This window comes from Zonotrichia leucophrys, chromosome 5, assembly GCF_028769735.1.
Source record: "Zonotrichia leucophrys gambelii isolate GWCS_2022_RI chromosome 5, RI_Zleu_2.0, whole genome shotgun sequence".
Lineage (NCBI taxonomy): Eukaryota > Metazoa > Chordata > Aves > Passeriformes > Passerellidae > Zonotrichia > Zonotrichia leucophrys.
The window spans coordinates 42,644,783-42,659,312 of NC_088175.1; the positions used below are offsets into that span (position 1 = coordinate 42,644,783).

Consider the following 14,530-nt stretch of genomic DNA (forward strand, 5'->3'; position numbering starts at 1 on the left):
GCAGCGCAGGGATAAAAACGGCCCTCAGATAAATTTGCTACTTCATGTACTGTGTTGTCTTAGGCCCAGCTGTTTATCAGATAATAATACCATGTCAAACACATATTAGGACTAATTTTCATTAGAACCCAGATCTGTTCCTGAGATTTTAGCTTATGCTAATTGCACAGACTGTGCAATTCTCTATATTCCTCTTACAACTCCCTCTCCCACCAGAAGTGGGGAAAGATTACTGTTGAATTATTTCAGGTGTAAGTAAACACTAGGCACAAAATCTCAGAGAAAAGGTCCTGTGAGTCTGGTCTCAATAGCAGTGAAGAGCAGCAGCAAGCAGTTAGTCAACAGCAACAAAAACAACTACAGATGAGCTACAAAAACAACTACAGATCGGTGTCTGTCAACACTTCTTTGGAATCCCAAGAGGAAAAGCCAGGCCCTTGGGGGAAAGCCTAAATGAAAAGTTTAATTACTTTGGAGGGTGGGGAAGAGAGAAAAAAAATGCCAACTTTTGTCTCCTCTACAATTTCCACACGTTTTTCCTGTCCGTTCATTCTCCATGACAAATTTCTGTGCAATTAAGGGACAAGATAGTCTGCCATGATGGAAAAGTGCCCCTACGAAAAGAACCAAGGAGTTCTGTTACAACCTTTCATAAATGTGAACACTGCAATCAGCTTCAAAATCAGATCCAGTGCTGACAAGTCTGGCCCAAGGAAGAGACTGGAAAGTGAGGAACAGTCACATCTCCACTCCCCCACTGCACTGGAAATACCACTTCATGGAAATAAAGTGGTATGGGAAAAGCAGACACTGCCATTACTTTATCAGTCATTTAAAGATGAAAGATTTTTATTTCCACAACAACTAACTTGAGAGAAATGCTGAATTCACTTGGAAAATGATATTACGGAACTGAGGCTTTCTGACTTCAAATATCTTACATCCACTTTTCAAGTAAATTACTGACCCATGGTAATTAAGTTAGTTTTTCTTTCAGCACTTTTGAATTGGATTATGCATTTTTTGGAGATACTGACTCAATTGGTTCTTTCATCTCTAATTTAGACAAGGGAACAACTGGCCTGACCCACAACCTTCTGTAACTAATGAAAAGTTCTTGAACCTTGGAAATTCACCTCCTTGAATTTGTGCTAAGATAAATAAGCATTTGCATGGAAGACTGAAAGACAGTATAATATTTAATGAAACAGCCAAAATATTTGTGATATTATGCATTTTTGTATTATAATGCTTAACACTAGTAATGATCTGGGTGATAAAGACAAAAGCTTCTTGAGTGTAAGAATTGTTAGCACAAGATTCTTCTGACAACTGTGCTAACAAATGTGGAATGCGTAAAACTTTCTGAAGAAAGGATGTTCTTTAATGTTTGGTTTTTGTATTCTTTCAAGCCTAATCAACAAGAAGGGAAATGTAATCCCTGAAACAGACAGCAGCTAACTGCAAGTTCTAAAAGTGACGCCCAGGCTTTACAAAAACAAACAAACAACTTGTTGGTAGAATTGCCTTGTTAAGGTTTAGGGCTAGACATGCTACAATGATCTCAGACCTTAGGGGAAGTTAACAAAACTCGGGCAGAAGGATGGACCACTAATAGTGGACACAAAGAATGCCACAAAGAATTTACAGGCCACAAGGACGCTTGGCAGAACTCCCAAGATAAGGAAGAAACTCATAAAGCCAAGTCAGCAACTGTGCTGAATCAGCCCCCACTGGGTAAAAGGTAATTTCAAACACCAGCTCAGGGACCAACAACTCAGAAGAACAGAAAGACTGAGCATGCAGACTAATTAGCATGGGAAGCAAGAAAATTATTAACCAAGAGGGAATAGAATACAAATTAATAAGAGAATTACATAACTTGTACCAGTGAACGCAAGTTGCTTTGTTTGCCAAAATGCATAAATAGTAAAAAGTTTTGATAGTTGGTGTGCTTGATTTGTGGAATACCACTGAGCACCCAGACTTGCACAACTCTGAAACAAATAATCAATGCTGCTTTTGAGGGTGTAATTACTGGCTTGTTGCACATGAGTAACAAATCCAGTTTTTGTGGAAAACAACATGTGTTAGCACAGGATTTTTTTTTGCACAAGATTCTTCTCACTCTACTACCCCTGACATTGCTATTTTAAACGAGTGAAAGGACTTAGCCTCAAGCTATCACTAATCCTTCCATAAAGCATATCTATTGGAAACACTGCCTGAAGTGTTAAATACAAATTTAATTTTCATTTTCCCTAAAAAGGTAAGTGTTTAAGTTCTACCTTTCTTCTGAAATTCAAAAAGAATTTGAGCTAAATTTAAAAATCACTATTGATGGGTTATGTAGGCAATACAGAACATCTTCCTTATTATATTATTAATGGAAATTTCCACAAATAGAAGTATTTACATTGGCAATTATGGGATGAGTGTTCATTCCCATTCTTTGAACCATAAGCAAGCTTGCCAATTCCTTTGATGAATAAGAAGTTAAGCCTTTTTTTTACACCAGAAATGTTTCATTTACTCCTCCTAAGGAGGAACAGAAAGGTGCATGGTCACACCTTTAATGCAGAAAAATACATGAAAAACAGCACTGATGTGTCCACAAGAGATTTTTGGCACGAACTAAGTGTGGATAGCTTTCACATGGAGTTATTTATCCTGCCTGCACCAGAAAACGTTCCAGGTATTCCAGAGCCCACCAGCACTTTCATCAGGTACCCCTCAGATACTTCCAGAAAAATTCTGCACCCAGAACTGCTGGGTGACTAAAGCAAAACAGCCTTTGAAAGCCACATAAAAAATGTGGCCGCAAATGAGATCAGAAGAAAAGATTGAAATGTGGATAAAACTCCAGCTGCCTCCAGGCTGGTTTCTGGTGTACCACAAAGAAGTTTAATCAGTATAATTACATTTTTGAAACTACTTAGCATACAAATACTTGTAATGAGTCTTTAGACTGTAGCATGTGCGGCCTGTAGTTCACATGTGGTTTAGGAAACAGACTCATCATTCAGGAGACAAGATAATTCCTTTTCTGGTTGCTATACAATTTGTCTGTCATTAAATCAAACAAACCTATAAAAACCCCAGCTCTTGTAAAAGAAAAATCCTGCTTCCTAAGCCAATTAATTACATCAGATTCAAAAGCTAAAAGCAAAAAGAATGCAATTCAGCTACATATCAGTAATGTCATCACTTTAACCTAAGCTCTCAGAGGATACAGAGTAATTTTGTTTAGTGCATTTTGTCCTTCACTTACATTTATGTTTTGACTAGTCCCTCCAACAGGAAAACCAATTGCATCATCACTTTCTATGGCACCAAAAATCTGGTAAAGGAAAAAGAAAAGATTGTACACATCAATTCACAGGTATGTGAAAACTAAGCAAAATCACACATATTAGGCATTCAAATAGATCTCATTTAACCCAGAATTCACAACTCTGTTAAAATGATGTTCTGATTTGTAATTGATACATACAAATTGATGCTCTGATGATGATCTGTAATTGATACATACATACAACATACAAAGCACTGGCTTTCAGATTTAGCTTTAAAGATGTCAGATTTGTCATTCTGACTTCATATTTTTTTCTACTACCTAATTTCTCTTGAACGTATTAAGGGCTCCCCACTATTGAAAAAAAAAATTAGCTGAAAACATAATGCAATATGGAGAACTCAGAATTGTTCCTGCTGCAGCAAACACTGCAGCTTGGGTTGTTTTGGCTGGGGGATGTGTGGAGGATCTCTAGTTTCCTGTAAGATTTAAACAAAGACTGTACAGATCCCTCCATACTTGAAAATACAAGTTATAACTGCACAGTGCAATAGCAACATTACTCCTTGCTGTTACATACCTTTAGCATTTGAGTGAGATAGGAGCTGATGTTTTCTAAAAGAAGTCTGTTTGGCATCTGTCTGGAGGATTTCTTTGCAGCAATATAGGAGTTACTCTGGCTGACTAAGAAGCGCATTTCTTCTAAAACCGAGCGGGTGTCAACATTGTCACACAGTGCTTCGTGAATCGCTGCTTTCTTCTCGTAAAAACTGAGACAAAAAAGATTCTTTAACTCCTCATGTCAAAAACCCTTCAATGTGCTCTGAAGAGTCTCTGTTAGAAGAGCAAGGGGACCTAAAAGTAAGATAACTTTTTGCTGGTTGTAGTTTGTATTTGAAAGAAAAACAGATGAACAAGGAAAAAAGGCATTATCATGATGCTGCTGTTTTACTGCTATAGACAAAGGCAGGCAGCATAATCTAATTGGCAACAACTAACCACACAAATTACATCAAACAATTTTTCAGCAACTGGCCTTTTCATGCAAGTTTGTTGTTTTTTTTAAGCAGTATAAATTGCTTATTTAGTATCTTCTTTTTATTACTTTTTTTTTTTTTTTTACAGTATTGCTCTCCTATCCCTGTGTACCAGCCAGGTTCTCTGTTTAGTTTCTTTCCAGGAAGAAGCACCAATTTGGAAGTTAAATTAACACAAAGTAAATTGTTATGAAAATATTATAAGTAGATAAAAGGAATAAATTCATGCAAACCTTTGTCACGTTAGTGACATGTTAGTAGGTATAATAAATAATACAACATATTAAGTACCATTTCATGACACAAAGGTTTTAGGGTTTCAAACAAGGTACTTTTTCCAAGAAAAAAGAAGTGGTAGAAGAAGGGAGACAAAACCAAATATACACGAAGCATATCTTCTGTTCCTCCCACTTCTTTATCCCTTCCTTTTGAGCTTTCCATTACTTATTATCTCCCACCTTTTGAAATAAAGGGGTTATCCCCACCAGCCTCAAGTTGAAGATAAAATTTTCAGAGCATATCACTACACAGAAACATCTGCACTTAATCCTTCAATAGAAACATTAGTGACCACAACAGTGAACTGAACTAGGAAACAATTTTAGCACTGCCATGTAAGATACTTCAATTTAAAATTTCAGACAAAAAGAAATTAATTTAGGAAGCTGTCTGCATTACAAATAAGTAGTAGTTTTGCTATAAAACTCAAAAGACTGCAAAATTGGTATCACTGCCTCAACAACATATTTTCAAACACTGGCACTGATCTTTGATGGTTTAGTCAGGTCATTTAACTTCTGCTTGTTGCAGATAGCTTACTATACTTTGAAATATGTAAAATACTGTTTTTCCAGTATAATATTTCCAGTTTGTAGACACTGTGAATTATTGGTCATTTCTCAGCGAGAAGACAAGATTTCACATAGTGAAGAAAATGACAGCTATCTAACAAATGAGTTCTTTTCCTTCACAAACATGGCAATGAGGCATGCCAGTGTACTTAACATAAACAAAAGGGAAATTAACAATTTAATCTAGCCTTCATAAAGCTGTCCCAAGATTAAAATGATTGCTTGTGAAGAATTGGTATGTTAAGTGGGAATGCTACAGACATAAATATCGCTCTTCACATTGTAAGTGATATGGTAAGGAAAAAGAATCAAAGATGAAGTGACACAATCCAGAGATAAGTAGGAATGCTCCACTCACTTTTTGTTCAGCTCTGCTTCTTGATTTTCCCATTTCTGAAACTGGCCTGTCACATCAGTGGGAGCTCGAAGAATATCCTTCACATTCAAAAAAAACTCCTGTAAAAGAAGAATATAGCTAGAAGTTGGTTTCAATTACACATAATCAATGCTTACTATGAAAGGGGTCATTATTTCTTAATGAGACTCCTAAACTTTATGGGTTCAGTGCTGTTTCAGCCAGGATATAATGATGTTTCTCAAGATCATAAAACTCAGTGAAATAATTTTGCATGACTCTGTCAATCACAGTTGGACTGTAATTCATTTTTATCTCTTGCCCTGTTACTACATGATACCTTATGATACTCTAACACCAAGCTGCTCATACAAAAAACCTTTTAAAAATGTTTAGGCAACAGTTCTTATGGTAGATTTTAAAGTGTGTTGCTAGAAATGGAAGCTGAAGAATAAAATAGCTTTCTATAAAAGATCTGTTATAAATGGGCATCCAGCTCAGTAAAAAGTCATTTTAACGTAATCTGTGGACCAAACCAAACATTTTACATAAAAAGCAAAACAGCTTCAGCTGGAGAGATCAAGATCAACAATTTCAAACTGCTGTACAGTGTCCTTGTGGGAAATGTGAGTTTAAATTATGGCTCCAAACTAACCAGGGGCAGGAACTGTGCCTAACCTCTCACACAAGGCATAGAGGCAATGGCTCAATGTTTGTGGTGAGGAGACAAAGTGGGAACAATATTCCTTCTTCCCCTTTGGCCACATTTGTGTAAAGCCTGACCTGGTAGAAATGTTAGAGAGTGTCTGTTGGACTGAGCTCTATAAGCAACTGAGAAATTGATCTTGTGTGTAAGTGCCAAGCTGCTCAGAGATGTCAAAACTTGGAGAGAGCACCCAACTGCAGAGAAATGTAGCAGTCTGTGGGATTTACAGGACTTGAGAGTTTGATGGTATCTAAATAAGCACTGTGCCATCCCACCTGATAGATTCAGAAAGCAAACCCAGTCTGGGAATATGGTCTGCATATCCTTGGAGTTCTGTTCCTTGAAACATACATGGCAACACAAAGATTAGAGAGCTGGAGAAGAAATGGAAAACTTACTTACATTCATAAACTTCTCATACTGAATAGCTGACTCCATGGTATTACTTGAATAATCCAGTGTATCCTTCCAAGAGTGCATGAGGAAAGCCAGCCGTAACTGTCGTGCTAGTAGCAGGTTTAAAATAAACAAGGAAAGTTTTTATAAGCTGAAACACTTTCATGGGCTCCAATACTGCAGTGGCTAAGAACATAATCTTTAAATTCCTTACTATCACTACATCTACCAAAAAAACCCACAACCACTACCATCCATGCTGATAAATACCAACAAGGATGAGAAGAACAAGGAAGCTGTTCTAAAGTTAGCAAAGAAGACACCTGAAGTTACCCTGAATAAAAAAATTATCACAGTCACCACTCAAAGTACATCAAAGCCAATCCCATTCCAAAATTTTTACCTGTGTGTTTCTTCAGTGCATCTTTTATGGTAATGAAATTCTTCAAAGATTTGGACATTTTACAGCCAGCAATTGTTAAGTGACCAGTATGCAGAAAATACCGAACCCAGTGATCATTTTCGAAATATGCCTGCAGGAAAAAAAACAAAACCCAAAGAAATGTTTAAAACACTGTTTACATACATATGAAGTAGGAAAACTTAGAGAATAAAATCCTGAGAATCAAAATTTGTGTTTATACAAAACACACATCAAGTTGAAAAAGCTGAATTAGGGATTTGTGTAAGGTGCAGCCAAAGCAAAGCACGTTGCTCTATCACTGCAGCAAGGTCAGTTTGTTCACCTCAGACTGAGCCAGTTCATTGTCATGGTGAGGAAATCGGAGATCAAAGCCTCCTCCATGAATGTCCATCGACTCTCCTAGAACAGATCCACCCATGGCAGAACATTCAATGTGCCAACCTGGACGACCCTGTTAACAAAAAGACATTACTTGGTTACTAGTGACTGTCCTCCTCTCCTGCCCCTGTCTCATTTCCTCATGCTGTTACTGAGAGTAGAAAAGATTCTCAATCTCAGATTCACAAAAGGAAACTGATTTAAAGATCCAGCCTGGCAATCCAGCCTGTAATGTTCTGATTATCTTGCTTACTGTTCTTTTAAAAGCTACACTAATATCTTTGATCACAAGGGCAAAAAAAGGAAACAGAGTTCACTGCAGATAAAGCTTGTCAATTAACAGAGGACAAACAAGTAACAGCCATGCTGACCCTGTATGCAAACTTCTGCTTAAAATGTATCACACTTGATACACATTCTAGATTATTAAATGAACACTAACCACAGAACCTTAGAACTGAATACATAATCTCCACAATTTGTACAGTGTTAATATGAAATGAGGCAAAAAAACTTATGTAACTGTGCTACTTAAATAAGTGAAGAAAATCCAAATCCTGATTATAATGTCCTTCTTTACCTTTCCCCATGGAGAGTCCCATGAGGGCTCTCCTGGCTTGGAGGACTTCCATAAAGCAAAATCATTTGGAGAACGTTTCTCACTTAAGCGATCAGCTGAGATGCTCAGGTCACCTGTCAAAAGGGAAAATGTAAATGTGCACATCTTACACCAGCATTACTGAATTTTGGCATTGCTGTATCTCACATAAAAATAACCTTAAAAAAACCCCAAAACACAACCCCCCAAATCACTGAACCCTCAAAAATCCTTATTGTTAACCTTGATAATCCTTTGGGGTTTTGGTTAATGTTTGGCTGACAAGTATTAGCTGCACTGGTTTCTAAGTTTTGACATGAGATTCATCTACATTCTCTTACCAAGCACAAATCCAATACTGCAGTTATAGAAAAAGAAATACAGAAAGAAAAAAAACCATACTTAGATACAAGTAAGACTGCAGATTCAATTCATTCCAAAGTTAGATGGATCTAAATTGAGACTATGATTGTCTTAATCTGCACATACAATCTGATCACAGAATATTTCTTCCCTAGTCTCAGCTGCTGCACAGAATAGTTGGTATTTGCTCAATAACTACATTGACTCCTCTGTTACCTACTGCTCTATGAGTGTCCTGATTTCACCTGGTAAGAGTACTATATTAAAACCTTTTAATATTCTTTTTGTAGACTTTCTGCATGATTTGCTAAAACTATACAACTTTAGGAGCAGATAACTAATGAGTTCCATTTACTGAGCATTTCAAGTTAATCCTCTGCTATAGCTCTATTAAAAAAAATCTACATTTGGATTTGTTTCAACACAACAAAGAGCTCTCAGTAGGAAAGAGGAACCCAAATATTTGTCATGAAATAACCCCAGCCTGATATGGAAAACTCGTGTCTGGCATGTGGAAGATCCAGGTTCAAGTCTTTGCTCCTACTCTGAGCCAAACGAATGGGCAAATAACTGGGCTATGGCCAAATGACTGAGGTATTCACAATTCTGACCAAAAAATCCCTCACAAACAAGTAAAAAGCAACCCCAGACCATCCTAGGATTAATAACGTTTCTTGGTATTTTCCAATTAAAAACTTTCAGGAAAGTACTGGCTCAAGCTACAAAACTTCGGCAAAGAAATTGGTAAAGGGAGTGCAGCAGGTAAATCATTAAGCTCTGATTGTGACTGATCCAAATGTCAGTGAAACCAATTGAAGAGACCAACACATCATCAGTTTCTTCAGCAACTGAGCAAATCTTTACCTTCACCCTCTTGAAGAGCTTTCTGATCACCTACAGCTTCAGGCACCAACTTAGCATAGGAGTGTTTTTCACTGGCATCAAACTTCATAGTATCAAAGTATACAGATCCATTAGACACATACCTGAAAAGTTAAAGATCATTATTTAGCTAACTTTCTATCACAACTTAAATGAGTTTTATCCCCAAAATCACTCCCATGAGTTTTCTAGTAACTCCACTCACATTATGGTACTGCTCAGTATTGTAAATATGACTTAGGCGAGCCTAAGATTTAAGGCCTTACCATATGAAGGCTTTCGACAAATTGTTGGAAGTTATAATAAAATTATTTGAAGAGAAAACAGCAGCTATTGTTAAGCTTTTGAGAGGTATCAAGAAAAGGTCATAAATTTTTACAAGTTGTAGTTCTTGTGTTATTTGCAACTGATTTCTAACTATTACATGTCAATTTTGGACAATGTTTGAGGAAGACCAGCAACCAAACACAGTTCAAGTGAATGGCACTTTGACTTTAATGAGCACGGATTTCACCCTATAGTACATCATAAGAAGCACATCAGGTAAAAATAACAGCTCTTTGCAAAGAAACCTGAAATTTCTTTATTTGATGAAGAACTGCTTCTGGCAAAGACTACTGTTGCAGATGGAAACAGAGAAAACAGCTCACAGCTGAAAGCAATCATTTGGGCATCCAGCAGCAAACTTACCCATAACCATTATCCACAATCTTCTTCACAAAATCCACAATTTCTGGCACATATTCACTAACCCGTGTTAAAACATCTGGAGGTAAAACCTAGAGATAAAAAGCAGAATTAAATATATATATATATATATATATATGGAAATATGCACTAAACATATATGTTATGTATTGGTTACAATTTTGCTCAAAAGCAAGTCATAATAAAATCTAACACTCCTATTTCAAGCTTTCTGCTCTGAGCCAATGTGCTGTGGCCACTTTTTCTTCAGCCTTTAAGGGGATTCCAGCTCTTCTGACAGAAGAGACAGCAAGTCACTCTGATTTGCAGGTAAATAAATCAACCTTCACTGAACTACTGCCTGTGACACAACATTTCACCTGTAACAGACAAATCTCTTCTTGTTGGTTACCATCACAGAATTTCTTAATGGCTGAAGACTCTTAAGTAGGCAGTCTAAATACTGAGGTTGGCAGGGATCTCTTGTGCAGCCAACAGGTTCCAGCTCCAACTTTTTTGGACTAATTTATGATTATTTCCCCATGTTGCAGCAGAAGAATGGCAAGGAGAGCACACATCAAACCTGGTCACCAATTAAGTGATGTGCAACAATAACCACAACAGATTTAAGATTGTTGGATGGAAACAGAGCAAGTGCTAATTTAACAACTATCTATTAATATTAAAGTAATTTTCAATAAGCTGAAATATGAGATTCTTGAGAGCTAATAAGGAGCTAAATTGTCTTCTGGGTACTCTAAGGCATGGCACAAACATCTTTAGAAGAGAAAACAGTTCATTTACTTACGTTGAGTGCTTCCATATCTTTATGAAATTCCCCTTCCCAGAACTTGGGGAGCTTTGAGAATATGGAATTGTCAGTCACCTGACTGCCAAATTTTGAGTCCAACCAGTCAGACAGCAAATCTTTGGCTTCTTCCAATAGTGTCTAGAAAACAATAATCATAAGAGCACCCGATCCAAGACTTGCCCTGTTTAAATTGTGCAGAAAGATCTTATTCTGAACAGAGACAGAGAAATAAGGAATAAGACATTTGCAATGAGGCACTTAATTGCGAATACAGAGTAATGCAGGTTTCTGCCATATTTTTATCATATTGTTCTTCATAGATATAGATGAAACAACCAGAGCAAGGAAGACAAACTGTTAAGTGGTATCTGTTTTGATACTGCTCACTTCAATAGGCATCTGGAGCTTATGCTGTAAACACCAGATGGGACCTGCAGTTGTGTTATATTTTCTGTTCCCCCACTGCTACTGGATAATCTAAAAAGAGGCCTTACTGTGCACATGGCTAAAAAGTGTCTGAAAGACTAATTTGGACACCAGCAAGGATACCTTTTAGTCTTATATGAAAGGATTTCTATTTCTGACACTAGGATATAATGCAGAATGTATGATTGCTTAGATTTTAGGGTTTTTAAAAATTCCATTAGATCAGTATAGACTTTTATAAAAGCACTTGATATTAGAATAGCTGGGCTTTAAAAAAAAAACAAATATAATTTAGAGACAGGTTCTTCTGAAGAAGGGAGCACATAACCATGTGTACCCCACAGTACTTATCATAAATAATCTGAAAGCAAGAGAAGATAAAAATGGAAATAATTTACAAAAAGACAATAACTACTAAAAATAGTTCTACTGACTGACTTATCTGATTACTGGACAGAACCATAAAGTCAACATGAATATTTGTCACTAAATGTAATTGTTTTTCATAAAAATAATCCTGAACACAACTTTGGGGGAGGTATTTTCCTCTCTGATCAGAAACACTTGTGTGGAAAACTGCCACCAGTATTGGAACATCAGAAATGTGTGTTCAGTAACCTATAATGAAATTAATTCATCAAGACAAAAAAGTTAAAGAGAAAGTGTAAGTACATAAGAGAGTAAATCCTCATTGAAAAGGTTAAAAAATGTTATTGATAAAAACAGCATCCAAAAAGTCTGTAGTTGAACTGAAGAATCAAATTTCCTGTATCGAGTGCAAAGTACTAAAAATTCAGTCCCATCATTTCTCTTTTTATTAATTAAAGGTTCCATACATCTCAGGGAATTACTACAACTACACAATGTTTTTAAACCTCCTAACAATTATAAGCCAAATATAAAATATAAAAAGGAGCTCAAACTTACCTCATGACATCTGCTGATCTCTTCAGCAGGGAGCTTTGCTTGGAGAGCTTCTTGTAGAGGGTCAAAAGCAGACTTGACTGCATTTTGAATTTTTTCCAACATTTGCTTCTTATCTGGGTCTGTTGTTTCATTTAGTTTAACTGAAAAGAGCTACAATTAAAAAAAATAAATTAGAAAGCCAACTGCAGTACAGCAGCACCATGCTCCATACACAGGATATTATCTTAGCCATACTGTACCTTGCTAGTGATGAATAAGACATTATGCCACAGAAAAAGCTTTGACATCAACTACTGAAATATGAAATACGCTCCTCATCAGAAATAATGGTGCAATCACAAGACTTTAGTTTGCACCCAATTTCATTTTTATGGAAAGACTCCATAAATCACTACATCATCATCATAATTACTGCTGTTTTCATTTTCTGTGCAGCTGATCACCTTAATTGCACAGCTGATTACCATGAATTTGAAAAGGACAAGCTTTAATGTGAAACAGGGAGAGATTAAATGCAATGTTTAGGCAGTATGTCAGGCAAAGATAGTTGGGCAAAATTTCCAAGCCTCCTATTTCCAGCCCTGTATTCAATTCATTAGAATGATAATCTCTTTGTGATCTGTAGTTCTAAAAATTACCAGAGAATCACCTTCCCTCACCTTCAGTCCTGAATACACAATTTATTAAATCCTTAAAGCTTTCCAGCCTTTTCCTTCCAAGGTCATCAATGGTACAAAGGAGAAACCTCCCAATCTTTAAAAGATTATGGACTGACCACTGTTCAAAAACTCTTTTAAAGGATTATTTTTAAAGTTTGAATTTATAACACACAAACATCCAAATGCTGTTTGAGCAATACATGCACTCACAAATAAGTGTTAAGATCACAGAAGTCAAGAATGCCTTTTAAAGAATTTGTCAATTCTAAAACAATGTAAAAAGCAAAGTGATGTGCAGTTCAAGTAAGGTTTCTAACATGTGCAGTACCAGAACTAAAAGAAGCAGAAAGTTTAAGGAGGCAGCAAAGTCTGAAGCATTCTCTAGATGCTTTCCTACATTACTGAGCGAAACCCTAAAACACAAGCAGAGATTACCACACTCACCTCTGAGGCAGTTCTAACATCTTCAAGCAGCTGATCTGGTGTGCATTTGCTCTCTCTATATCGTTCAAAAAGGTGATTTTGTCTTGCTCTCTTGATGATCTACAAATCAGAAACATGAAAATATTTCTGTGAAGTGACACATAGTTACACAGAGTGCAGATAAAATTATTATGTACAAAAGGCATTTCCCTATAAATTTAACAAGCTACAAGAATAATGTGCATTAACACAAATCAAACACACCATACACGGTTAATAGGCTACCTCAACAGAATCAATAAATTACCTTATCAGGCAAGGAAAATAAATCATCTCTTTAAAATACTGAGTCCTCATTATTTGTGATAGCATTCATTATTATACAACACTAAAGAGTCTGCTACCATAGGAGTGCTACAAAACTGAGAAAATCAGTGCTTTTGTGCACAAAACATATGTCTCAGTTAATAAGTGTAAGATTTATCTTGGCTTATCAAGTGGCAATTACATGTGACTGACTTCCATTCTAAAAATTGAGCATTTTAGATTGCAAAAACTTTTGCGAAAAAATAGATTAAAAAAAACCCTTACCTTGTCATCAATATCTGTAATATTCATACAATAGAAAACATCATATTTAAAATAATCCCTCAAGATTCTTCTCAGGATATCAAATGAGATGTAGGACCTAAACCAAAAAAAAAAAAAACAAAAAACCAGAGGTGTTTTCAGTAAACAGCTCTATCTATTCCGTGCACAAACCATTTTAACCTTAATCAGTAACTGTGCAGCAGTTTTACTTTGGCCCATGTATTAGAAAGTTTTTAATCCCACAATGATAAAATATTATAAGGTGCTTTTAATCTCAAATTGCAAGCACTGATAGTAATATACTCATCTGAATAATACCTTCTTCTAATACTCTTTTGCTTCCACTAGGCACTGTTACCAACTATATCAAAGTAAGGAATGCAGTACCTGGCATGTCCCATGTGAGAAGCATCATAAACTGTTGGACCACAGCAATACCACAAGACCTTTTTTCCATTCTGAGGCTGAAATACTTCCTAATTGAAAGGGAAGGTGCAATGGTCAGAAGAAATTGAAGACATGACCTCAGGCCAGTAACACCCCATTTGGAGATGAGAACGTGAAAATATGGATTATAATTACAAAAAACAAGTAGTTATTCCATTCCCAACTTTACCATACCTAAAGACCAGCACTAGCTTTATCCTGTGAGAGAGATAATGAGGTGTGGCTGCTTATGTTCCATGCATTCTAATCAACCAAGATATCAGCTTACAACTAT

General features: G+C 36.3%; 1 protein-coding gene across 2 annotated transcripts in view; it reads right to left on the minus strand.

Annotated features, from left to right (window-relative positions):
• CARS1 (cysteinyl-tRNA synthetase 1) overlaps window positions 1-14,530 on the minus strand; it is a 33,289-nt gene that overhangs the window by 10,171 nt on the left and 8,588 nt on the right. For both annotated transcript variants that reach the window (XM_064714818.1, XM_064714819.1), the window contains 14 exons: window positions 14,197-14,285; window positions 13,810-13,906; window positions 13,240-13,338; window positions 12,137-12,286; window positions 10,781-10,921; window positions 9,976-10,064; window positions 9,268-9,389; window positions 8,023-8,135; window positions 7,387-7,515; window positions 7,044-7,173; window positions 6,647-6,750; window positions 5,542-5,639; window positions 3,876-4,065; window positions 3,272-3,340 (listed from right to left, as the gene is read on the minus strand). In XM_064714818.1, the coding sequence (XP_064570888.1) occupies window positions 3,272-3,340; window positions 3,876-4,065; window positions 5,542-5,639; window positions 6,647-6,750; window positions 7,044-7,173; window positions 7,387-7,515; window positions 8,023-8,135; window positions 9,268-9,389; window positions 9,976-10,064; window positions 10,781-10,921; window positions 12,137-12,286; window positions 13,240-13,338; window positions 13,810-13,906; window positions 14,197-14,285 (1,620 nt within the window). The remainder of the gene's footprint in view (window positions 1-3,271; window positions 3,341-3,875; window positions 4,066-5,541; window positions 5,640-6,646; window positions 6,751-7,043; window positions 7,174-7,386; window positions 7,516-8,022; window positions 8,136-9,267; window positions 9,390-9,975; window positions 10,065-10,780; window positions 10,922-12,136; window positions 12,287-13,239; window positions 13,339-13,809; window positions 13,907-14,196; window positions 14,286-14,530) is intronic.